Source organism: Schistocerca nitens, chromosome 6, assembly GCF_023898315.1.
Source record: "Schistocerca nitens isolate TAMUIC-IGC-003100 chromosome 6, iqSchNite1.1, whole genome shotgun sequence".
Taxonomy (NCBI): Eukaryota; Metazoa; Arthropoda; class Insecta; order Orthoptera; family Acrididae; genus Schistocerca; species Schistocerca nitens.
The window spans coordinates 600,947,647-600,974,180 of NC_064619.1; the positions used below are offsets into that span (position 1 = coordinate 600,947,647).

Sequence of the window (26,534 nt, forward strand, 5' to 3'; positions counted from 1 at the left end):
TGATAACGACGTCCTCTTGAGTAGTCCCCGCACGGAGATCCGAATGGGGGACTATTTTACCTCCGGAATATTTTACCCAAGAGGACGCCACCATCATTTAACCATGCAGTAAAGCTGCATGCCCTCGGGAAAAATTACGGCTGTAGTTTCCCCTTGCTTTCAGCCGTTCGCAGTACCAGCACAGCAAGGCCGTTTTGGTTAGTGTTAAAAGGCCAGATCAGTCAATCATCCAGACTGTTGTCCCTGCAAGTACTGAAAAGGCTGCTGCCCCTCTTCAGGAACTACACATACGAAAGTCAATAAATTTCTTCCTAAAATACCTTTACTGCATTTCTCATACCAATACTTCTGCTACCGCACTTTGCTGTGGCATCCTTCTGTACCTGGCAGTTATATTTCCTCAGAAGAATATAAATTCGAGTATTCAACAATTTATGTAAAACTCTGTCCACGACACTGTGACAAGGAGTATTCTGAATGAGTTCCTCGATTGATTTGTGTGCAACTGCCTCCAGTGCTTGGAGGGACAACTTAGATTCCAGGAATAGTTTTTCATTCACAGGAAAGACTTCTTCTGTCATCTCGATAATGCGAAATGTTTCTGGGTAAATGCATTCCAAGCTGTCTTAAGCTGTGTAATTTTTTAGTTCAGTGAGTCTTCGTACTGCTCCACATTCAGACTTCTCCTTTGCTGAAAGTGATTCACGGCACGCTCCACAAATCAAATACTTTTGCTTCACTTGCATTATTGTTCTGCCTGCTAAATAATGTAGAGACTCTGCTTCCTCAGGTAGCATTTCTTCAACATCGCGTACGTCTGAATTCACACTTGCTAGCAAGTCTGCATCGTCTGTGCCTTCTGCTTCATCGTACGTCCGTCTGTGTTCCAAGTAGACAAGAAATTCAGCATCTTCTGTCTGATAACTTTCATGGCGATGGGACGAAAATACTGTGACACAGCAATAAGCCGCATTATCATCTTGAAACTGAGACAACCTGGAACAGGATTACTGGCTCGGACCACACTGAAAAGGTTTTCCAGAGCATCCTGTGACAGCCTACACAACAGAACACACTGGAAACCTTTTTCGTTCAGAAGATAATCCTCGACATTAATAGCTGTGCATGTTGCTAGAATATTATTGTACAGGTTTCCAGATACCCCTGTTTCCAATATTCAAATTTTCAAACAGCGAGATGACACTCTTAAGGAACTGTAAAGCATCATTGTGTTTGTCCATCTACGGCTCTACTCGTGGCAGTTTTCCTGTTCCTTGAGGTCATTAATTTAAACCAACGGAAAATTGTGGCTATGAAAAACGCTGTTGATGTGGCAGAATCTTAAAGTACATGTTCCTCTGTTGCATAGTGTAACGCTGCTGCAACGCTGTGATTGAAAAGTGCGTAAGTAGGACAAAGCATTTTATCAGAATGCCCTGGCCTTATGATATTATCTTTTAAATCCAAACAATATTTCTTTTCCTTGTCAAACTCGTACAGTTTTTTGATAGGCTCAATCGAGACTACCGGTCCCGCCAAATTATTGTCTGTAACCACTTGCTGTGGTAGAATAATGTGGTCGGAATTAGTAAGGTGATTCTTCACATTCTTCAAGATATTAGCTACGTCAGGCATGAAGTACTGCTTCCGCTCTGGAGACAATGGATGTTGACAGAAATTATTTGTTTCATTCTAACGGCCAGCAATAGCACCACATTCACGCCACAGTGCCTAATTTTGTCCACCCATATCTGATACGATAACTTCCACCATCAGACCAATCGCTTCACACTTCATAATTAATTGCCACAGGAAAGACTTTAGTTCTTTACCTCATTGATTTCCCGGTGAAATGGTAACCAATTATTTGTTCCCATCGCGTACTTAGACTACCAAGCATAAATACCAAGGCGTGACAAGCATGTTTTTCATACGAACCATTGGCTGCTGGAAGTGTCGGATGGCCAATTACGAATTTCGATGAAATGTCGTAATTTAGGCCAGGCGTGAGACTCATATCATCCATCATTATTGCAACATGTCTTTCAAAAGGATTCATGGTGTCTACCTTCACTTTAAGAGCGGATACGAAACGCTCCAAAATACCTGGACTGAATGCCAGAGACTAAAGTTTCCTTTGTAGAGTTCGTTCACTTGGTAATGGTTGTCCCAGTTATCTTACCGCATTATATCCAACGCTTCCACAAGCTAGTCGAATTTTCAGAGCCTTCTTAATAGTTTTCGGTGACCATTTTGTCCCTCGCATAGTTTTTTCTGCAGTGCCGAGATCTGATCGTCGTTTAAAAATGGTTTCACAGATGCAGCCATTGTATCCATTTTACCATTCGCACTGTGTAGCTGCTTCTACAATAACTGGATTTTCCTTTTAAAACTTTCTAGTTACGTTTCAGTGTCATTCTCAGGAGGTAATCCGACGTCAGAACTGTGAACTTCTTGAGGAAGTACGCAAACTTGCTCATTACCTGAAAAGAAATAATATTAATAGTAATAAGAAAAATGTTTTGTCGAACTGCAACGCTAGAAATTTAAGTTTCATAAAAAGTTAGTAGTGGAATAAGATAAGTTTCTCTTTAGTTACATATATTTAAACAGTACCTGGCTCTGTTTGTGTAGTGTAAGTGCACTCTGGTTCCCTTTGCAAAGCCCTGTCCTTTGGTGGCTTTCGTTCCTTAATTTGAGGACGATGGCTAAATATAGTGGATATTGCATTAGGTTTCAGTTTTTTAACACCATCCTTATGATTTGCTTCAAACTGATCAGGTGTGAAGTCAAGCTAAAACTGACAATCTACATTACACTGTTAAAGTTCAAAACTAATACTTGTAAAGAAGTAAAGATGGCATAATGAATAACTAACAAAATAAACCTTTTCAAATTTCATATACATGAAGTACATCCATATTTGAAGATTTGATTCTTCAGGTTCTGTCTCTTATTCAGTGGTGATCGTAGGCATTATTGTAAAAAGATGTGGATGTAGCTTTTTTAAAACTATAAATAACACTGTTAATGCATTTAGAGTTATTTCTTTATAAATATTACTACAAAAATTTATAAAGTGAAGAAATTTTTTTAACGTAATAAACTTTTATGTGCAAGATAACAATACAGTGATACGTTAGAAGGTACCGTTCAATTTCTTTTTCTGTTAGTTCTCGAGCCTTTTTCTTTTATTTTGATATTAATTTCCTGATATATAAATTTGTCTTCAATTGTCTATTTGGTTATGTATTGTTCGTTTGCAGATTGATTTACAATGTTGCCGTGACTTTATTTTAGTTCTAGTCCTGTAGATGTGTATGTCAGAGGGACATTTAGATTTTCATTCTTTTCCAGTTTTGTTTGGGTTTTTGTTGATTTTATGGGTTGTCAATACTATCACTTCAAAGATTCTAACTTTAGGGAGAGATATTGGTATGGTGCTATAGTATGGCATGTCATAAAATATAGTTGTAGTATTATCTTACTGGCTAAGGATTACACTAAGAAAACAATGGTCAATGGCATATATACACTATTGGCCATTAAAATTGCTACACCACGAAGATGACGCGCTACAGACGCGAAATCTAACCGACAGGAAGAAGATGCTGTGATATGCAAATGATTAGCTTTTCAGAGCATTCACACAAGATTGGCGGAGGTGGCGACACATACAACGTGCTGACATGAGGAAAGTTTCCAACCGATTACTCATACACAAACAGCAGTTCACCGGCGTTGCCTGGTGAAACGTTGTTGTGATGCCTTGTGTAAGGAGGAGAAATGCGTACCATTACGTTTGCGACGTTGGTAAACGTCGGATTGTAGCTTATCGCGATTGCGGTTCATCCTATCGCGACATTGCTGCTCGCGTTGGTCGAGATCCAATGACTGTTAGCAGAATATGGAATTGGTGGGTTCAGGTGGGTAATTCGGAACGCCGTGCTGGATCCCAACGGCCTCGTATCACTAGCAGCCGAGATGACAGACATCTTATCCGCATGGCTGTAACGGACCGTGCAGCCACGTCTCGATCCCTGAGTCAACAGATGGAGACGTTTGCAAAACAACCATCTGCACTAACAGTTCGACGACGTTTGCAGCAGCATGGACTATCAGCTCGGAGACCATGCCTGCGGTTGCCCTTGACGCTGCATCAAACAGGAGCTCCTGCGATGGTGTATTCAACGACGAACCTGGGTGCACGAATGGCTAAACTTAATTTTTTCGGATGAATCCAGGTTCTGCTTACAGCATCATGATGGGGTGTGTTTGGCGACATCGCGGTGAACGCACATTGGAAGCGTGTATTCGTCATCGTTATACTGGCGTATCACCTAGCGTGATGGTATTGGGGGGGGGGGGGGGGGCATTGGTTACACGTCTCGGTCACCTCTTGTTCGCATTGACGGCACTTTGAACAGTGGACGTTACATTTCAGATGTGTTACGACCCGTGGCTCTACCCTTCATTCGATCCCTGCGAAACCCTACATTTCAGCAGGATAATGCACGACCGCATGTTGCAGGTCCAGTACGGGCCTTTCTGGATACGGAAATTGTTGGACTGCTGCCCCGGCCAGCACATTCTCCAGACCTCTCACCAACTGAAAACGTCTGGTCAATGGTGGCCGAGCAACTGGCTCGTCACAATACGCCAGTCACTACTCTTGATTAACTGTGGTATCGTGTTGAAGCTGCATGGGCAGCTGTACCTGTACACGCCATCCAAGCTCTGTTTGACTCAATGCCTAGGCGTATCAAGGCCGTTATTACAGCCAGAGGTGGTTGTTCTGGGTACTGATTTCTCAGTATCTATGCACCCAAATTGCGTGAAAATGTAATCACCTGTCAGTTCTGGTATAATGTATTTGTACAATGAATACCCGTTTATCATCTGCATTTCTTCTTGGTGCAGCAATTTTAATGGCCAGTAGCCGGGAGGTACCATAAAGAAAGAGCGAAATAGAGAGAGAGGGTGGAAGGAACACATTGGAGACATATATTAGAAAAAGAAGAAGAAATAAATATTTGTGTAGGTGAAAAAACCATTCTAGATAAGCTTAACGTGATTTTCATAAGAGTTGCTGAGATATGTTTATTTGGTAAATGTACTCACATAATCATCTTCGACGTGGCGAGAGATGTTTCACAGATTCATTTGCACGCTATCTTTGTATGCACTATACGTGGAGCCGTAGTAGAACACATCTAAATAATATTACACATGTATTTTCCCATTTGAGACTACGATATTCGTCGTGTCAGACTATTTCGCATTCGAGGACACTGTGGTTGCACTGCACAATTTTACACAGCATACACTTTTATCATTCACACTTTGGGAGTGTTGGAGGGTCTCTGCATCAGCGACGACGAGGGCGTGGAGGGCTAGGGGAGGCGTGGTGTGGCGGCGGCGGCTTGTGGTGACTGAGGGCGTCCTTGAAGGCGGCATCCAGCGCGATCTACAGATAGCTCTGGAACGTCTGGCGACAGTTGCTTTTCTGCCTGGCTCGCTTGTGTTCCTCCCAGAAATCTGTGAGGAACTGCACTGCGTCTGTTTGCTTTTTCGCGAAATGGCGTGCGCTGTCATCACGAACGTCCACATGGCCGCGACGTGCTTGGGTCGTGGGAAACCTTTTGCAGCAGGGACCGTGAGAGCTGCAACTTCTATCGTTCGGTGGTCTGACCTATTCATATGTGCCACCATTCTTCTGCATGTCTCCCATATCTTCTGGCTTGTCCGACATGTGAAACGGTGTTCCAGAGAGTCAATCTCGTTGCACGCTTCGTAGTGCGGCGACCCGAGCATGCCGATGCGTGCTAGACGCTCGTTCGTGGGTATGGTCTTGTGTACGACTTTGTACCACGTGTCTCTAGCTTCTGGAGGTGTGGCTTTTTCCGAGAGGTTCTCCCAGACTTGTGGTCAATCGTGTCCTGGAAGATTCATCTCTGCCTTGCTTCTTCCTTGTTTACCTCGTAACGCGCGATAGATTTTTCCTGCTGTTCTCATTTCTTTAATTTCTAAGGTGGATATGATGTAGCTACTGTCTATTATTGCTTCAGGTAGCGCATCTTGAATGGTATCTCGCTGACGTTTACCGGCGCTTCCTCGGAGTTTCGTCTATATTGCTTGAGTAGAGACGACGTGGTACAGTCTACGCTTATATCCTCCATTTTTGTTGCTCTATGGAGCAACAGTGCCGCGCATTTCGTTGTCACGTCTATCAACCCCAGCCCCCCTTCTTCTCTAGTGAGAGTGTTGGTGGTTTGCGACACTTTAAAGATTTCCCGCCTTCACAGCAGGTAGTACACAACGCTTCTGATGGACTTCTCTATTTCTGTTGGTACATTTATGACTTGTGCCATGTACCAAGCCTTCGCCAGGATCGTTCCGTTGATCAGCTGCGTTTTTTGTTCCAATGTTAGGTGTCTGTTGGAATGTGTTCTGACGAGCCCTCTGGTGGTGTTAAAGATGTTCCGCCAGTTTTCTGCGGCCATTTTCAATGGGCAGGCTTGCAGCTGGACACCTAGCACCTTGTATTTTTCGGTCACCTGGTACCATGGTCTGGCCTCTCTGTTACGCGTTCCCTATGGGGAGCAGCACTATTTTCTTGGGGTTGGTTTTCGCCCCAGATGCCTTGCCAAAGGATTCTATTGTTGGGAGGACTTTTGTTAATATCCTCCTTTCTGTCCACAAAAATGCTAAAGTCATCGGCATATGCCATACATGTTACTTTAGTGTCCTGCAACTTGTAGCCATTGATGATGACAGCGAGTTTTCTGAGGACTGGGTCGAAGCCGCAGTTTTATTGGCGCAGATATCCAGCCATTTACAATCACTCGTGATGTGGCATTTGTCAACATGTTTTCGATGACTTGGGCGAATTTGGGGCCAAACCCGAGTTTTGTCAAAGTCTTTAGCGGGTACCGGTGACCGATCATGTCGAATGCCTTTTGGAAGTCTACAGAAATGATCGCTGCAGTCGCTCTGTTGGATGCGGCGTGGGCTATAACGTCTATGTACGTGCAGACGGCGTCGAAGATGTTTCTGCCTAACACTGCACATGTCTGCCACGGGCTGATTGTTCTTCAAGGCGAGTTTCGTATTTTCAGCGACGCATTTTGCTATTAACTTGTAGTCCGCGTTTAGGAGAGTTATTGGGCGGAAGTCTGTTAATGTTTTCGGCGCTTTTGTCTTCGGCATCAGAGTAATGGTCCCTTCCAGGAACGGGGGTGGTATTTGGGGTGGTATTTCTTTTCCGTTTAGAGTTTTATTGACGATTTCCGTCATTATTCCACCTACTTTGTTCCAATAGGCGACGTAGAATTCTGACGGTATTCCGTCCGCTCCTGGAGCTTTGCCGTTGGCGCAGGTTTTGAGGACAGCAGGTGGAACTGAACCCAGGACCTACAAATCATAAATCAAATGCTATACCGATTGAGCTATACTTGCACTGTGACACTGGTCTTCGTAATACTTAATTCATATAATTATCTGATACAAAGATAAGTTTCCTTACTTCACACAATTTAGCTGTTTCGTATGGAAATGTATCTTTTCTTCCAATACGGTGTAGCCACAATTCACGTCTTTTCGCTTTCCTTTCGCCCTGTGGAATGCGGAAAAGCTTGCTACCTCGGACTGGTTTCGTATAACAATTTACTGCACATCACTGCGGCATTTTCACTACAGAACATAGGAATATGCCACGTTAAGCTCTTAATTGAATACACAGAGCATATATATTTCCAACACCTTTAAATAAAATATCGCCTAGTTATTTCAGATTTGCCACTTACGCTCACGTATTGCTTCGGCTCAAAATGGCTGCCTCCCTCCGCTCGCCTCAACCGACCAATAGCAGCCGCCGATTGTCTGCAATCCGCACATAAAAGGTTGGCCGCAATCTCTCTCATACAGGGCTCTGGTATTCAACTACAGAGGTTGCTGTTGCTAACAGACGGCGCTGTAGTCGACTAATACTTTAGCAGTCCTCTTTGTGCCTTGCAAATAATACGCCAACTGCCCTCTACTGCTCTGCCACCAACAAACTTGCACCATTAACTCTAGATACAAATCAATCGACCCGTAGTCTCCTTTCTTACAGTTTCGGATCATTGCGGCAACTTGTGTGTCAGCTGAACATGGTGTGACGTCACCTGATTTTGAGATTGAAGGTGCTCAAAACCTTCTTTGCCGGCGTGGAGACCTCTTTAATGTGTAGTAGCACTGTCTTTATGTAGTTTCCTGGTTTCGGCGCCAAACTGTTGCTACACACTAGTAAAATCAAGGAATCTACACAGTAAAACTTCTGCTCACATACGTTTATTTTCACAACGTCCATCTACAGTGAGGCTACGGCCACACGAGCGATTTTTCCACGCGCGTTCCTGCCAAATTCACGCAACACGCGCGACCATACGGCCGCCTCTCACGCGGCGTGAAGCCCAGCGAAACGCCAGTAGTGCTTTGGTGCAAGCTGTGATAACATCTACTGTGCGCAGTTTAGTATCAACTATGAGCGGAAATACACTCCTTGAAATGGAAAAAAGAACACATTGACACCGGTGTGTCAGACCCACCATACTTGCTCCGGACACTGCGAGAGGGCTGTACAAGCAATGATCACAAGCACGGCACAGCGGACACACCAGGAACCGCGGTGTTGGCCGTCGAATGGCGCTAGCTGCGCAGCATTTGTGCACCGCCGCTGTCAGTGTCAGCCAGTTTGCCGTGGCATACGGAGCTCCATCGCAGTCTTTAACACTGGTAGCATGCCGCGACAGCGTGGACGTGAACCGTATGTGCAGTTGACGGACTTTGAACGTATAGTGGGCATGCGGGAGGCCGGGTGGACGTACCGCCGAATTGCTCAACACGTGGGGCGTGAGGTCTCCACAGTACATCGATGTTGTCGCCAGTGGTCGGCGGAAGGTGCACGTGCCCGTCGACCTGGGACCGGACCGCAGCGATGCACGGATGCACGCAAAGACCGTAGGATCCTACGCAGTGCCGTAGGGGACCGCACCGCCACTTCCCAGCAAATTAGGGACACTGTTGCTCCTGGGGTATCGGCGAGGACCATTCGCAACCGTCTCCATGAAGCTGGGCTACGGTCCCGCACACCGTTAGGCCGTCTTCCGCTCACGCCCCAACATCGTGCAGCCCGCCTCCAGTGGTGTCGCGACAGGCGTGAATGGAGGGACGAATGGAGACGTGTCGTCTTCAGCGATGAGAGTCGCTTCTGCCTTGGTGCCAATGATGGTCGTATGCGTGTTTGGCGCCGTGCAGGTGAGCGTCACAATCAGGACTGCATACGACCGAGGTACACAGGGCCAACACCCGGCATCATGGTGTGGGGAGCGATCTCCTACACTGGCCGTACACCACTGGTGATCGTCGAGGGGACACTGAATAGTGCACGGTACATCCAAACCGTCATCGAACCCATCGTTCTACCATTCCTAGACCGGCAAGGGAACTTGCTGTTCCAACAGGACAATGCACGTCCGCATGTATCCCGTGCCACCCAACGTGCTCTAGAAGGTGTAAGTCAACTACCCTGGCCAGCAAGATCTCCGGATCTGTCCCCCATTGAGCATGTTTGGGACTGGATGAAGCGTCGTCTCACGCGGTCTGCACGTCCAGCACGAACGCTGGTCCAACTGAGGCGCCAGGTGGAAATGGCATGGCAAGCCGTTCCACAGGACTACATCCAGCATCTCTACGATCGTCTCCATGGGAGAATAGCGGCCTGCATTGCTGCGAAAGGTGGATATACACTGTACTAGTGCCGACATTGTGCATGCTCTGTTACCTGTGTCTATGTGCCTGTGGTTCTGTCAGTGTGATCATGTGATGTATCTGACCCCAGGAATGTGTCAATAAAGTTTCCCCTTCCTGGGACAATGAATTCACGGTGTTCTTATTTCAATTTCCAGGAGTGTACATTAAACAAGAACGCGGTTCTTGCAGTATGTGCTGCGTTAGTTGTACATTGGCGTCGGAAACGACGGCAGGGAAAAGATACTGGATTCATCCCATCTTAAGCGACAGATCAACTAAAGGAAAGTTCGTGCTTCTACACAACAAACAGAAGGCAAATCCAGACAAGTTCTGTGAATACTGCAGGATGTCGGTTAACTCATTTGAAATGCTTCTGAATATGATTGGAGAGAAAATTTCTAAAAGGAACACGAACATGAGGGAATTTATCAGTGCAGAAGAAAAACGCGCAGTAACCTTAAGGTACGTTTTATTTTTTAATTCTTTCTCTGTTTAGACTTTAATTTTAATTAAAAATGTTTATGCCAAGGAAAAATCTAGATCTGAAAGACCTGACAGTTTTTAATTACAAGTCAAAAAGTGTCACAAAAGCATCTTCTCTTTCTTCTGTGGACTGTGACGAATAGCTTTCGTAGTGATGTACGAGGCCTGTTCAGAAAGTAAGCTCCGATTGATTGCCAAATTGAAACCACAGTGAACATCAGAAATGTTTTACTTGTAACAATTAGCTACACCTTCAGCTACTTCTCTACGTAGTCGCCGTTCTGACTTAGACTTTTGTCATAGCGTTGTACCAACTTTTCAATAGCCTCATCATAGAAGGCAGCCGCCAGTGCTTTCCGCCAATTCTCCACACTGGCCTACACCTCGTTGTCTGTGTCAAAATGTTGTCTTCAAAGACAGCGGTTCATGTGACCAGAGATGAAACTCAGGGGGAGACAATTGCGGACTGTATTGTGGGTAATCTCACATTTCCATTTGAAAACGATGCAGGAGCATCTTCATTGCCCCTGCAGAATGCGGTGAGAATTGTCTTGAAGAAGAAACAGCACGACAGTTATGTAATGTTAGCTGCATAGCTTCAGGCGAAATTTCTCACCAGGCCCTCGTACTTGGCGGCAGACACTATTTTCTAGACATCTTTACGCACTCACTGCGAGTTCAGAAATGAGAAGAGCGACGTGACGCTAACTGGGGTTATACTAGAGACACTACCCAACACATCTGTGCGAAGCTTTATCGGATTTTCATAGTCGTTTCCATTTCGCGACCGATCGGAGCTTACTTTCTGAACGCCCCTCGTACAAAAGACTGATTAATTGCGCTGCCACTTGGTGAAGATGGTGAAGGTGAAGACGTCGAAATTGTGTAAGACCTTAAAAGTTGAAGAAATTTTATTTAAAAATTTAATTTGTCCTCCGTTTTAGGCTTCGTAATAACAGGAAGTTGCGACATGAGGAACATCTCATCCGCATCAGGCACGTGACGTGCAGGTTGTTCCAAATGCCCCTTTAAGACCTTCACAATTTCGTCCTCGAACGTATCTTGTTTCCGCTTTTTTGGTTTTGGCCTTGAAATATTTTCTGCGCTTCGAGGTTCTGGTGCTAGTACGCTCTCTGTTCTGTCATTCTCAATGACGTTCATATTCGTAGCAGTTCTGAAAAAATAACCTTTTTTATAATTTAAAACAGTATCCTTTCATATTAAACCTACTGAAACAGCTACTATGTTCAACAAGTGACCTTATAATCCACAGACAGTAAGGGGTAATTGTCACTTACGTCCTTTGTTGCAGCATGACACAGTGACATGCTGTTGAATGTAGTTCTTCTCCGTTGTTCTCCCATTCTCGGTTATTTTGTTCGTAAAATTTTTGATGAGTCCGTCTTACGCCCTGCATAGTGAGTTCTTTACATTTCATCTTTCCAGCAGGATATTTACAGTGTGACATCTGTGGAAACCTTTCGTTGGTAAATGAAAAATGAAATTGAAAAACTAATAGTAATTTTGTGTCAGTGCAATCAGAAGTTCGGTGTTCCTATTTCCAAGAACGTTGAACTTACAGGAAGTGTTCCAGAAAAGGTTAGGTAATGTTGCTAGGTCATTAATTCCAACAACATTAAACCTGTAATGAATGTTTGAATATTTCTGTAAGCAGTGGTCTTCCTTACCTCGACGCTTCGTTTTCATTGCTGTCTGCACGCCCATCCCTTTTACGTCGGCGCAACACTATCCATCATTCATCATCGTAGCATCCGTTCGGCCACGGGCGCCTTTTACACTAGCCCGGTTGAGAGTCCATGCTGAAGCTGCTGAACTACCACTTGACTTCCCCTCAGCAGGTATGCATGCCGTTTGTGTGCCATGCGTGGCCACCCCTCGTATGTCTCTTTCTTTGATGGTTCCTTTGCTTGTCAAGTATGGGGCTCGTCCTTCTTCTGTCACCTCCTGGAGTCCGCTTTCGCCACTTGCCACGGCCTCGTAACTTCACACTATCTGCAGCTTTCCCAGTGGTTGTGAACCCTTCACCACCTTGGCTTAGTGAAATGGCTCATGTTAACCTTGGCCCTCAGTCGCTTCCTAGGGACACCACTCTAGCCTCGGTCTATCGCCTTCAGTTTCACGACTTTTGCATAGAACTTCGCTATAGTACCTTTGTATACACTGATGGCTCTCGGACTGACCGTGGGGTCGGGTGTGCCCTCATCATTGGCACCTGTGTCTTTAGATATCACCTTCCGGCACACTTTGCAGTATTTACAGCCGAGCTTTTTGGCTTGTATCAGGCCACGGAGAACATCCAGCGACACAGTCTCCCCAACTGTGTCCTCTGCTCAGACTAGCTCAGTGCCCTCCAAAGTCTGTGTGCTGTACACTGCTAATAATAATAAATAATAAACTTAGTGCAATAAATAAATAATAAACTTCGTGCAACAGGTCCAGGAAAACTGTCACTCACGCTTGGTGGTGCCAATATCACGATTCTGTGGGTCCCTGGTCATGACAGTCTGCCAGGATACAAGGCTGCTGACGCTGCTGCCAAGGCTGCAGTCCGTCGTACCTCAGCCCGCGACTACCTATATTCTGTGCGATGATCTCTGCGTTGCCATCTGGCAGAAGGTAGTGTCCCTTTGCCATTCTCAGTGGTCCTCCCTTCACGAGAATAAGGTTCAGCTTATTAAACCTCTCCCAGCGCCTTTGACGACCTTCTCCTCGGCCCTCCCGCCGGGAGCAGATTATTTTAACTCGGCTACGTATTGGGCACTGCCTTTCTAGCCATAATTATTTGCTCAGTGGCGCTACCCCACCACCTTGTACGCACTGCGTCCAAATTTTAACCGTCCGCCACTTCCTGCTGGAATGCCTCCCCCCCCTTTTTTTTAACAATTTACGATCCAGCTTCGGTTTGCTGTCTGATTTATCAGCCGTCTTAGCGAATGAAGCATGGGCTGTCCAACACATTTTTTATCCGCCGAAGCAATAGGGTGAAGGCCGTTCAATTTTTAGTTTTGGACCTCCATTATTGTATGTTTTTTTGTTTCTTCCCTTTGTCCACGTGCCTGCTTTTAGCTGTCTCCTATTCTGTCCACTGGGGCTGGCTTCCTGTCGCTTCCCTCGTCTCTGTGTTCGTGTTCTATAGTTTTGACTTGCGCGCGGATGACGCCAGTTTTTATTTTTTTTTTCCTCCCCAAAACAAAACACACACCTCAGAGTACACCGTCATTGGTCAACCTACTTTGGAAAAACCTTCCCCCCCCCCCTCCTCCACAAGAGCTTTTGTGAATATATTAACATGAAATTTCCGACTTGTACCTGGTATGGGGTGGAAATGGCATGCTAAAACCTCTCTCGGGGAGGGGTAGGAGAACCTGAGATAGAAGCCGAGAGGCAATCTCCTGCCCTGTCAGATCCTTTCTAATGTACGGTCGAAGAAAGAAAATAGTTCGACGTTCGTATTATTTTGCTCACATTACAGATCAAAGGCATGTCAGTGCAAGTTGCTTTGATGTCTTTCCAGCTGATCTCTCTATCGAAAATATGTTAAGAATTTTCCATTGCTGGTGTGCACATTCTAGACTTAAAAGCAGGGTGTATACGACCCGGGAGATCCGGGAAAAACCCGGGAATTTTTTCATCCGGGAGAAAACCGGGAAAAACCCGGGAATTGTTTAGAATTCCGGGAATTATTCATTGTTCTAGTTTTTAGTTTTCAGTTAAATTTTTGTGATTTTGACTGTTAAGAACCAATGATATTATTGTATCCCGCTACTGCAGAATGATACTGCAGCAACAAAACATGAACGGGAGAAAACAAAACGAAAGTAAAACTTAAGTTGCAAAGGAAATGCGCAGTATACAACAACTTAACAGTGCTCATACAAGCGTCTGCCTACAGTAAAGTGTGTCAAAGGCTTTAGGAACACGATGCAATGCTTTATAACAACAAATTGCCTCAGATGAGCGTGACGTGACAACTGTTTAAATTAGATTCGTTTGAGCAGTTGCGGGCGGGCTCTTGCGCATGCGCAGTTGAGTCGCGTATGGGTAGTATTTTCTCCCGCTTCTGGTTACGAAAGTGTGGCTGGGCGCCACTACTTAATATTGCCCCGGTTCGGAAATATCGTAGATCCGGGGCTGACGCACAGAGCAGGCCGAGTTGTAGGGAGGTGGGTCGTCTCCACGTGACCTGTGTTTACGTTCAGTGATTTTGTTGTTTCCTCTTCGTTTATTGCTCTCACGTTAAATGATAAAACGGATTTTTGTGGCCGGGAGCTATCAAATGAATTAAAATACGTTCGCATAATTACGACAGACTAAAATATGTTGATAGTTTCAGATTTTATTTCAACCTTTGACAGTCAAGCATTAATCGCCTAACAGAACAATGAAGTTATATTTGCTGGTTTGCTAAAGAGATTTGGCTTTTATTAATCCTTTCTACTGAAGCAGTCAATTTATTTCAAACGAAGTGTTTAATTTCACTGAAGTGCCTAGTTTCAACTGTTGGCTGCATTTAAAGATGTGCATTTTTAGCCGAATTATGCACTTTTTGTTATGGTTCGCGAAATCCCGACACTCTTGAAGTATCCTATGTCTTGTTTCTTTTATGACGTAATGTAAGATCTTTTAATGGTTTACACGTACGAACATATGGGCTTCCTGCGTCATCGTAGCTGCTCAAGCCCGGTGACGCCAGTTATCTGGCGCTTTCTTGCAACTGCTGAAACGAACCTATTTCTAACTGGTCGCGGGAAAATATTACGAATCGTGGTTTGAAAAGCGTTGCATTCAAAGCAGATTTCCTTTTACGCAAGATAAGTTATGTGCGAGAAAGTACGATGAATTTCTTAAATAACAAAGCGTTTGACTCTCATTTAAGAATCAACTCTTTGAGGACGACCATTTAGAAGTATTTCGAGCCCAGAGGATGAGACATTTGTCCCGCCAGATGGTCCGCCTGTTTGCTACCTTACGGGAGTCATAGTTACTCTCATCAGTTGCTCCACCTTTTTCGCCACTTAAACATCTGTCTCTCTAGTCATCCGAACCGATACGCAACTATTGGGCTACACTAAAAGAGTTATAGTTACTCCCACCAGTTAATTCTGTTTGCTGATGTGTTTCGTCTGGCGACGAGGCATTTGGCTTTCACCCTGGGCATCGGGTGGTGAGCCATCATATGCTCGAAGATCCTGAACGATTCTCAGCACGACGTCAGCATCCTGGAAGAAATGATGGCGAACTCTCACACCTTGAAGCCCAGCTTCAGGAGGTCTCGTGCGGATTTTGGGGACCAGGTTCCTCTCCAATTCAGGGTGGCATATGAATACACAACACTCTGGATGCCGGGACGGAGGTCGAGGACAGCACGCCTGATGAATGGCCTGTTGTATTTCGCCGCTTTCTGCTGGTGACACCAGTTGAGCCGGAGGTGGTCTCTGACTATCTGGGCGTCGACTATGCGGGCCTGGCCGTCTTTGACTGCGATGATGTCAGGCTTGCAGAGGCCTTCTGGTGTTCGAAGGTGGGGCTCCACTGAAATATCAAAGCCCTTTTGCACGAGTCCACATGCGAGGTACTTCACGACAGCATCGCGACATTTCGCGCGAGACCCATGCATTTGTCAGCAAGCCTGGATGACGTAATTGGCGGTCTCAATGGTCCTGCAGCCCGCGCGGCATTGCTTGTCAGCCACGCGCCCGCGACTTTGACGCGCCTCGGAGGGCAAGGCGTTGATGCAGGTGTGGATGGCATTCATGAAGACGCGCCCAGAGAGAAGACGACTGGTGTTGGTGACCCACTGGTGCTGCCCCCAGATGGCGGCAAACTCGGAGAGGGCCACACTGTCGAAGGCAACATGCAGGCGAGCTGCCCACAAGTCCCAGACCTGCTCCAATGTCGTGACGATGTGGCCTTCCCACATTGAGTGCCACTCTAGCGCCGTGATATCTCGCAGGCCCGCATCATCCACTGCTGGCCCCATCTTCTGTAGTGTCAGAAGGTGGCCCCGCCATAGAGTGGGGCTCATCCAGCGGGCAGCTGGAATGCCAAGGCCCCCATGGGCTACAGGAGAGTGGAAGTAGCCCAAGGGGGTGTCTGCTGGGAGGCAGAACCGTCTTCTGACAGCTGCTCGCACTGTGGTGTCCGTGGTGTTCAGGGCACTGATCCGTGTGCGGCTGATGGCCAGCTCATGCTACAGACCCAGCAGCAGCACATGGACTAGGCCGTAGAGGTGCTGTTGCGGCTTCAGGGGAGCTCTGGTGATGTCCAACTGCTCCTGCAGATGGCGGCGAGGATGGAACAGGCACCGACCAGAAGAGAAGAACTGCAGCTCCAGGTATCAGAAGGTTTCACCCACGCATAGGGCCGGCATGGTGGCATTGCCGGCTGTGAAGGTGATGGTGTTGTCCACCTTCACCTTCTTGTCGTGGCCTGAGGCCACTAAGGCGAGGGTGCAACACTTCCGCGCATTGATGGGCAACCCCCAGATGGACGAGGGCTGCTGTGGCTGCGTCAATGAGGGACTGCAGGCCCCTCTTCGTCAACGCGAACAACAGGATGTCATTAGCGAAGGCCACAGCATTGATCTTGCGACCTAAAATCCGGGCTCCTATGTAGGAAGGCAAGGTGTTAAACATAGTGTCGACGGCCATATTGAAGAGGGGAATGAGTGGGTTCCCTTGATGGACACCCCTTGTTACTCTCGCCAGTTGCTGCGCCATTTTGGCAACTTACACATATGTCATGGTATGTCTGTCTAGTCAACCCAAACCAAATGCAACTATTTGGCTATGAAGCCGTCTTTATTCACAAGATACATGTGAATAACACAAGGTATACACTCTTATTTCTAGTGCGCCGTACTCCTCGAGTTGGAGCTTACGGGGGCGCCGGTTACCGGTGGTCGTGTAACCGCTAATACCTTAAATTATTACACATATGTACAAACAGATAAATTTAACAATTACAGAATAAAAGACGGTATTGCTCCCGATATTGAAGCCCCAGGAGTCAGGGCAAACTAACCTAGGAAATCCGACTCACTAGCCCACTCCCTCCCTGTACTTCGGCCTAATAGACGTCATTTTTTCGAATACGCCGAAGACCCATGTAGTTCCCCCCAGCACCCGCGTGCTTATGACGCTTAGCTCCCGCCTGCGGAAACCCAGTTGTAGGAGCTGGCGGGCAGATGTAGGTGCCCCTCCAATTCAATGTCACTGTCTTGAACTGCGTGCTGCCGGAGAGCGCCGATAGCACGCCGCACCGACGGGACATCATATTTCGCCGCCTTCTGCCGGTGACACGTCGGTGTCGAGGTGGTCGCCGACGATTTGCACATCGATGACATGCGCCACGCCGTCCTTCGACGCTACGATGTCGGGCTTGCGGACTCCCTCTGGCGTTCGGAAGTGTGGCTCGACAGACACGTCGAACCCTCGTTGAGCCAGCCCGCGCGCGACGTATTTCACTACCGCGTCGTGACGCCGCACCCGGGCTCGGCTGGTGAGCCCGTAACCCTGGACGACGTGATTCGCGGTCTCGACGGCGTTGCACCTCGCACGGCACATCTTCTCCTTGTCTCGGCCACGACTCCTGCGCGCTTTAGTTGGTAGCGCGTTAATCCACGTGCGGATGCACGCCACATAGTTGCGGCCTGACAGGAAGCGACTGGTGTCCTCAACCCAGCTGTGTTGTCCTGATGTCTTGGCTGACGACGAAACGGCTGCCCCGTCGAAGGTAATGTGCAGGCGCGCCGCCCACATCTCTCCCACCTTCGCAGCCGACTGCAGCAGGTGGCCCTCCCTCGTGAGGTGGTGTTCCAGCGCCGCCACTTCGTGCCGTGCCTCCCCCAGGTCCGCGTCGGTGGTGGAGTTCTCGAGCTGCAACAGGGTGAGGAGCCTGCCCCGCCTCAGGGTTGGCCCCATCCAGCGGGCAGATGGAATGCCGAGGCCCCCATGGGCTATTGGAGCATGAAAGTAGCCCACGGGGGTGTCTGTTGGGAGGCGGAACCATCTCACCGCAGCCCGAACGCAGTTGTCCATGGCCTACAGCGCACCGATGCGGGTGCGGCTGAGGGCTAGGCCATGGTACAGGCCCGGGAGAAGTACTTAACGAAGCGCGTACAGCCGCTGCTGCGGCTTCAGCGGCGCCCGCCTGGTGATCGACAGCTGCTCCTCTATGTGGCGCCTCGGATGGAAGAGGCACTGCCCAGAGGAGGAAAACTGCAGTCCGAGGTAGCAGAAAGTCTCGCCCACTCCTAGCGACGGCATGGTGGTGTCGCCGGCAGTGAAGGTGACGCTGGCGTCAACCTTCACTTTCTCCTCGCGGCCGGACGCCACGAGTGCGAGGGTGAGACACTTCCGCGGGTTCACCCGCAGCCCCAGTTGGTCGAGGGCTGCCACTGCTGCGTTGGTGAGGGACTGCAGGCCCCCCCCTTGTAGAGGCGAAGAGCAGGATGTCGTCTGCGAAGGCCGCCGCGTTGACCTGGCGGCCCAACACCTTAACACCTATGTGAGAGGGCAGCTGGTCTAGAACATAATCGATGGCAAAGTTGAAAAGGAGAGGTGACAAAGGATCCCCCTGCCGAACACCTCTCGCTGGCCGCACGGCCGTGGACTCGCCGCCACCCCCCGCAATTACCATCGTGCTGTCCACATAGCAGCCCTCGATGTAGTCGACAAATTCGCCCGGAAGACCATGGGCATTAAGCACAGGGCGGAAGGCCGCATGGTCCAACGAATCAAATGCCGTAGACACATCAAGGGATGCCATGAACACAGAACGACAGCGGCGGACGGCGCCGGCGAGCACCCGGTCGAGAAGGAAGGTATTTTCCAGAATCCCATCCCTTGGGATGAAAGCCCGCTGACGTTCGTCCACAGCGCACATCCGCATAAGGCGAGTCGCCAGGACCTTATGAAAGGTTCTGGCTAACGCCGAACAGACGGTGATGGGCCGAAAGTCAGCGGGGGATGCTGGGGCGGCTGTTTTGGGCAGCAAGGAGATCCTGGCTCGGAGGAGGGAAGAGGGAAGCTTTCAGGCAAGCAGGAATAGGTTTAAGAGTTTGGTGGTGACCTCCGCTGGAAGGCGGCGCAGCTGGACCGGCGAGAGGCCGTCAGGATCGGCAACGGAGCCTCTGGGCGGCAAGGCAGCTGCTGCTTCCTCTGCAGTGATCGGCCCCCACAGGCGCACGAAGTCAACAGGCTCTGCGCGCGGGAGAAGACGGTCAGGTACAGAGCCTGCGGTGGAGGGTGGCTCCGACATAAAGAGGCTGCGCCAGAAGTCCACCAGCCCTGGGATGTTCGGCGGCGGCTGGAGCAGGGTGCTGTCCAAGAGGCCTCACACGCAACGCAAGCGGTTCCTCCTGAAGGCATCCTGGCATCTGGCGTACTCCCACTGGCGGCGCTTCCGCTTAGAGAGCGGAGGGCCACCATTAGGTCGCCGCTTGGATGGCGGGCGCGGCGCCTTCTTCTTCCTTCCTGCTTCCTCGGAGCCAACGGCGAGGAGGGCCTCAGGCAGCCCCGCCGCGATCACGGCCGACGGCGTACCCGGCCCCAAACGCACAAGGTCGTCCAGGGACGAGAAGCGCGCGGCAGACCGCCGAGGTGCCTCCAAATGGCTTCGTCGACTGCAGATGTTGGTGGCAGGCACTCCAACTCCGGCGGAGAGGGTGGCTCCTCCGGCAGCGACTCAGTGGCTGGTGGGTGGTGCAGTTCGCACTGCGCCTGTTGTCCCCGCGTCAACTCCCCCACGTACTCCCGCACCATAGCCCTGTGCCGCTGTCCTCCTCCTGCACTTGATGGGGTCTAGGGTATGATGCGGGAACAGCAGTAGGAGCTCTTGGTTAGCAAACAGGAACTTTGAGTTGCTGGCACAGAGAAGCCTGGCCTCTGCCAGAGCGAGCTCCCGCATCTCCCCTTCCGCACACAGAGCTCGCTTCCTATCAGTGGATATCTCCGCATTTGCCGCCTCCGGATGGGTGCGGCGGCGGTGCTGTCCGAGCCCGATCTTGGTGCGGAAAGCACAGCTGCAGATGCTGCAGTGGAACCATGGTTCCCCGGCATCTTCTACTTCAGGGAGAGTTGGCGAGCTAGCAGTCTGGATAGTTGGGCCGGGACCTTCAGCGGAAGGCCTGGAACCCGTATTCTCATTCTTCGTTGTCCCAACTTATAAGGGTTATGCGATGAGGGGCTGGTAACCCCCCCCCAAAGCCCCTGGTGCGGACTTCCACTCTGCTTACCAGCCCTAAAGTCAACCCAAACCAATATGCAACTATTTGGCTACACTAAGGGAGTTACAGTTACTCCCGCCAGTTGCTCCTTGTGTTTGCTGATATTTTTCGTCTGGTGATGAGGCATTTGGCTATAAAAGCAGACTTCATTCACGTACGTGAATCGCAACTACTGACAAGTAAACGTCTGCAGAATAGAATAGAATAATTTTATTGTCGTTAGGCCATTATGTCAATAGATAAAGTCGTACATATAATACAATGTAATTCATGTTGCAATAGAACAATAGGTTTGTTATTACATTGTAATATTAAGATTGGTGAAATCCTTTGTTGTAGGATGGGTGGGCAACTAACCAGTCATGCAGTGCTTGTTTGAATGGTTGCTGTGGTAAATCTTGCATAGCTAGTGAAAGTTTATTAAATAATTTGTGCCCCATTAGTTTATAACTGTTCAGTGATTTTGTGTATGTGGAATGGAGTACAAATACATCTATTCATGCTAGTGTGTGTGTGTGTGTGTGTGTGTGTGTGTGTGTGTGTGTGTGTGTGTGTGTGTGTGTGTGTGTGTAACTACTGTCATAATTTTTTGTTCAGAAAACAAAGGTTTACAGTGTGCCTTGTATGATGAGCGTGTAATTACCCTAATAGCTTTCTTCTGCAGTAGAAGGATGTCGCGCACACAACTAGTTTCCCCACAAAATGATAGCATAGATTTTTATGCTTTGGAAGAATGAGAGATAGGATATTCTAACATAATTTTTAGGTACAAAATCCATTAGTTGCCTTAATAGATTACCCTAGACTACTTACCACTAAAATAATTGGCATTTTGACCCCAAGATAATTTGTCATCCAAATATACCCCTAAAAACTTAACTAGGATCATCAGATGGTAGCTTGTCTTCTAGACTAACTACTATCTGCTGAGTTTTATTTTCACTAAGCAGAAAACTATTTGCTTTAAACCAGTATGATGCTTGAGAAATTGTCTCTATAGCACAGGTTTTAAGCCTATTGAGGTCATTACTGCTGTTCAGAAAAGTTTTATCATCTGCATATAGTACAGTTTTTGATTTAATACATGACGGCAGGTTGTTAATCATTATTAGGAACAGGAAAGGGCCCAGTACAGATCCCTGTGGGACATCTACCTTAACTGGTTCTACACTGGACAATTCTTTGCCAACACAGATAGCTTGCTTACGGTTCTGTGAAAATGATCTTAAGTGTTTAAGGCTATTACCTCTAACACCATAGAAGTCCCAGTTTTTCAAGTAGTAGTGTATGTTCTACACAGTCAGAGGCTTTGCTTAGGTCACAAAAAGTGACTTGAGCAAAGTCTTTATCCTCAAATACTTGATGGATGTATTTTACAACAGCATCTATCGCATCAGTTGTGGACATGTTTTTCCTAAAACCATATTGAGATCCACTAATATTTCCTATAGTATCAAAGTATTCAGATAATTGTTTGTAAATTGTGCATTTCAGAACTTTAGAAAAAGATGGGACTATGGAAATTGGAGGCAGTCTTTATCCCCTTTTTTGTGAACTGGAACTACCCTAGACAGTTTAAGCTCATCAGGAAAATATCCTTCAGCTAGACATTTGTTTATACAATGTGTTAAGGGGTACATTATACTGCCTATGACTTTCTTCAGTATGTTACAGGATAAGTCATATATGTCTACACTGTCTGATGATTTTAACTTTTATTATTCTTAATACAAAATCTGGTGAGACCTCAGAGAAACTGAAGATACTTGTATTTATGATTTACAGCTATTTTTTGACAGTAACCCTGATGAGTCGATTTTGGGTTTAGCAATACTACTTCCTACTACAACTGATTTAACAAAATAATCATTGAATTTTTGGGGAGAGATATTAATTGTAACATTTCTTTCATCTTTAGCAACACCATTTGTTTCCAAGCAGCTTTGCACTTGTTGGTGGATTTCTCAATACTTCTGAGAGTGTGTGCTTTTTTGGCTTCCATGATCGCTTTTTTATATTCATTACTACATGTAACATAGGCTCGTTTAGCTTGATTAGTCTTCAATCTACAATAAACATTGTGCAACAACATAATTTGTTTTTTCAGAGTGGTCAACTGTTCTGTATACCACATATTGTGTCTTTTTGGAACTTTAGTTTTCAGGACTCGATCAGTTAGGTCTACTTTGAATTTCTTTGTTGGAATGCGGTTATTAAAGTGTGTCGAAAATACTTTAAAAAAACTTATCAAATAGTATATTTGCTGGCAAATTGTTGCTTAAAATAAAGGGTGTGTCACCATAACGGTGGCCAAACGTCTCTGTCAGCAAGGAAATTACAAAATCTATGAATTTTTTCATCTGGGACAGGTCTGGTGATCACAAATTTTGGAACAGGCTTAGTTATACTAGTCTTATCAGGAGGGAAGCTACTTGTATAATTTAAGGTTACAGAACTATGAGCAGAAAGTGCAAACTCCGACACATCGCATGATTCGTCTGTTTTAAAATTCGCGAAAATATTGTCAAGGCATGCTTGTTCTCTTGTGGCCTATTATTGACACAGTGTAACTTGGATTGTCTTAGTAGATTTTGAAGTTCAGTGACATTACGTTTGTGTTTTGTTACATCAAAATCTGAATTCAATGACCACGTTTTACAATATCATAATTTATCCATCTAGTTTTGCCAAGTACACGTAACAGCTGGTCCAGTTTCTCTAGAAATATACTGATGATGCGCTTAGGTGATCTGTACAGGGACATTACCAATAATTATACTATACTAGCAGCTTCAAAGTTCAGTTCATCACACAAAAAAATCTAGATCCAATCTATTGATTGAACATCTAAGTGACTTGTTAACATAGATTGCTACACCACCTCATAAATGCGATTTTCTGCAGTAGCTATTAGCTATATTATAATTATCAAATTTAACAAATGTTAGGGCACTCTCAGTAGACCAGTGTTCACTCAAACACAAAATATCAAACCCATTTTCTATTCCAAGATTATTGGCTAAAAGTTCCTTATCCCTCACTCCTTGAATGTGAAGATAGCATATTTTAAGATCAAACCTGTCTTTCCTCACAGATGTACCATTATGGCGAGGGGCTATTAAATCTCATGCACTACTTACCTTGTGGGCTTCTTCTCCTTGGTGCCTTCTACTAAAAAATCGTTTAGACAAAGAGGAGGAACTGTTTTTCGCTTACCCACAACACTTGACACTGCTAATGCTCATTGAACACTCTTCCCTTCATCTTCATGTCTTGATCTCGATGACTGGGTTCCCCTTGTGGGTAGTTCAGATGTTGCTGCAGAATGGATGCCTGTACCACTTGATGGAACAATAGTTTTTATAGTTGATTGTGCTGCCACCTTTGCTGTTTCTGTTTTCTCTGTTCCTTGTTGTGTTGTTCCATCTGTTGTAGCTGTTAATACGCCTGCTTCTCTCCCAACAGATTCTTCCGCAATCAATGTTTCTTAAAGTCGTGTTACTGCAGCAGCTGGAGTAGTTGGTAAGCAAGATACATTGCAGCTCTCCTTCACCATCGGCAGTGGTATTGGATTACGTTTCTTACTTCTAGGAGAAACACTTTCCACTAATGCCTTGATCTTCAGGCTGAGTAGCGATTTACCCCATTTATGTAAATGCATTCCATGTGTAGTGAAGTGATTTCTCTCAAAGTCATCAATATTAAGGAAAAATGCATTTGAAGTGGCCTTGCAGTTCTTTTTGTACATCCTGTTTTTTATCTGTTCACACAAGATGATTCAGCAAGATCATACCTGTGTAGTATGCCTACCACCATCACGTTTTGATTCACTAATGTACATAGCGCATATCTTAACACACTATTTGCCACTATCAGTTCATTCTTATACACATCATTTACGCCGACATTTATTACTATACATTCACTTTACGACATGCAGTTATAGTTTATACAGTCTTCTAAAACTTCTGTCAGATCTGCTCCAGGTTTCACAACACTTGTAAGAGAGATATCTTGGTGGAGGCAAAGAATACCCGCAACTCCTCTCCCGTGGCTGTCAGCAAGCAAAACTGTAGGCTTACTAAAGTTTATTTCCGTCATTTTATTTGCATCGTCGCGGCAGTTAAGTTTTTCCGACATTTTGCGTTTACTTCCCGCAAATTCAGATAAATAATCTTGGTGCGAGTTGCCGGACTCGTCATTTCTTTTACTTCACAATCTGTAATGAGACACTGAAATCTGTTTCTTAACGGAACTTTAAAATTGTTTGAAGCAGATTTAGGTTTTGCACACTTCTTTGTTTCATTGTGCTCCTGAAATTGTCAGAGTTCTTTAACTGGTGGATCAGATAGGCTTTTAATCATATTTTCCAACAACTACACATGTTCTCCTGTTGCTTTCAGTTCATTCTGCAATGTTTCTAGTACTATAAGTTCACGATTTGCACGGTACATTTCAGTTGGTGCCAAACGTACGTTAAACTCTGTTCCACAAGCACACGAAAGGTTTTCTTGATTTATTTTCGCGAAGCAATGCGAGTGATAACATATATGCATCACCGAGCATGTTCTAATACCACTTGACACAATTTTGTCACTTAATATGCACCTTATAGACGCTAAATACTCGAAATTTACGGAGCGAATTACTACCATATCTATACTCGTCGCCATCGTAACTGACAAGTGGAAGCATTATAGGTCCATTTAAAATCGTTTATGGACGATTTTCAGTTAGAGTACTAAACTGTATATATTTGCATAAATCTTAATTAGTGTGAATAAACTTTAATAGACATCTTGTCTTTTTTCGAAAAGGAATCCACGACTTCGGACGCATCAAGTTCTATGCTATAGTGGATGTTCATTAGAGCCAAACCGTTGAGCCTATTTTCGGAAACTGGGTTCCTAAGATAATTTTTTAATCTCCTTAAGCTGGAAAATGTTCTTTCTGAAGCAGCTGTTGAAACTGGTACTGTTACCAAAATCTGAAGCAGTATGTAAATGTTTGGAAACAACTATGAATTTCACAGATCAAAGTACTCCGAAGCAGATTTTTGACTAACTCCCTTCGAAGCCATCTGTGCCTTCCAAATGTCAAATTCTGCTTTTATTACTGATGTGCTTTTCTCCGGAAGAAGTGACGAATACATTGATATCGCCTCATCAATGTCAGTGATTTTATCCAAATTTTCTGGCAGTATACCATAGAGAGTACATATTAATTTGCGGTGCTTCGTGAATCTTTCAGTTAACTGTTGAATTGTGTGCTCAAGGAATGGAATAAATAAATTCACTCTGTAATATGTAATTACATCCATCGCAGGCGTATTAGAGCGGTTCAACTGCTTCTCAGTAAGACGTGGCGCCTGCAGCGAAACATCATTTTCCTCTGACATTAGCTTTGCTTCTGCAAAAACCTTTGTAAATTCATCTTCAGCATTGACTCTCAACAACTAGCGCGTTAAGAACATTGTCAACATGATGAAATGTTGCAATAAGGTCTATATTGGGTCCTTGCAGCTGTTTTTATATCGATAGTGTGTAGCTCATCACTTTTGAAGGACCACTAAACTCATCACAAAATTTGAGGAACGAAGTGTGTTTATCAGTTGGACAGCTTGTCTAGACGTCCTTGTTATGGATAGACTACAGTTTTTTGAGGGCGGCGACAATTGCTGGATAAATTTCCTTGAAACGGATGACTGCTTCGTGCTTGTGGACCCATCGTGTTTCACATAGTGTAAGCAAATTTTTTTGGTGTCCAGTTGGCAACAGTTCGCGAATTTCGTCGTTTAATACGGCACTGCGTTGAGCAGAATGCCTGAAGTAAGACCCCCACAGACTGCAAAGTCCCCACGCAATTTCTGATTTCTGCTCGTGAACATGCGTCAGCAATTGCAAGGTTAAGCGAGTGTGTACTGCAATGTACATAAAGAGCATGGGCGCATTCCTTACGAACATACACTTGGGCGGCATGCAAGTGACCACTCAAAGCTGCCGCGACCAAC

General features: G+C 46.1%; 1 protein-coding gene across 1 annotated transcript in view; it reads left to right on the forward strand.

Annotated features, from left to right (window-relative positions):
* The first annotated feature begins 10,192 nt into the window (after positions 1-10,192).
* Positions 10,193-26,534, forward strand: part of LOC126262540 (cytochrome P450 6k1-like) — a 148,312-nt gene continuing 131,970 nt past the window's right edge. Inside the window, exon 1 of the mRNA XM_049959221.1 lies at positions 10,193-10,254. Within this exon, the coding sequence (XP_049815178.1) occupies positions 10,208-10,254 (47 nt within the window). The 5' untranslated portion in view covers positions 10,193-10,207. The remainder of the gene's footprint in view (positions 10,255-26,534) is intronic.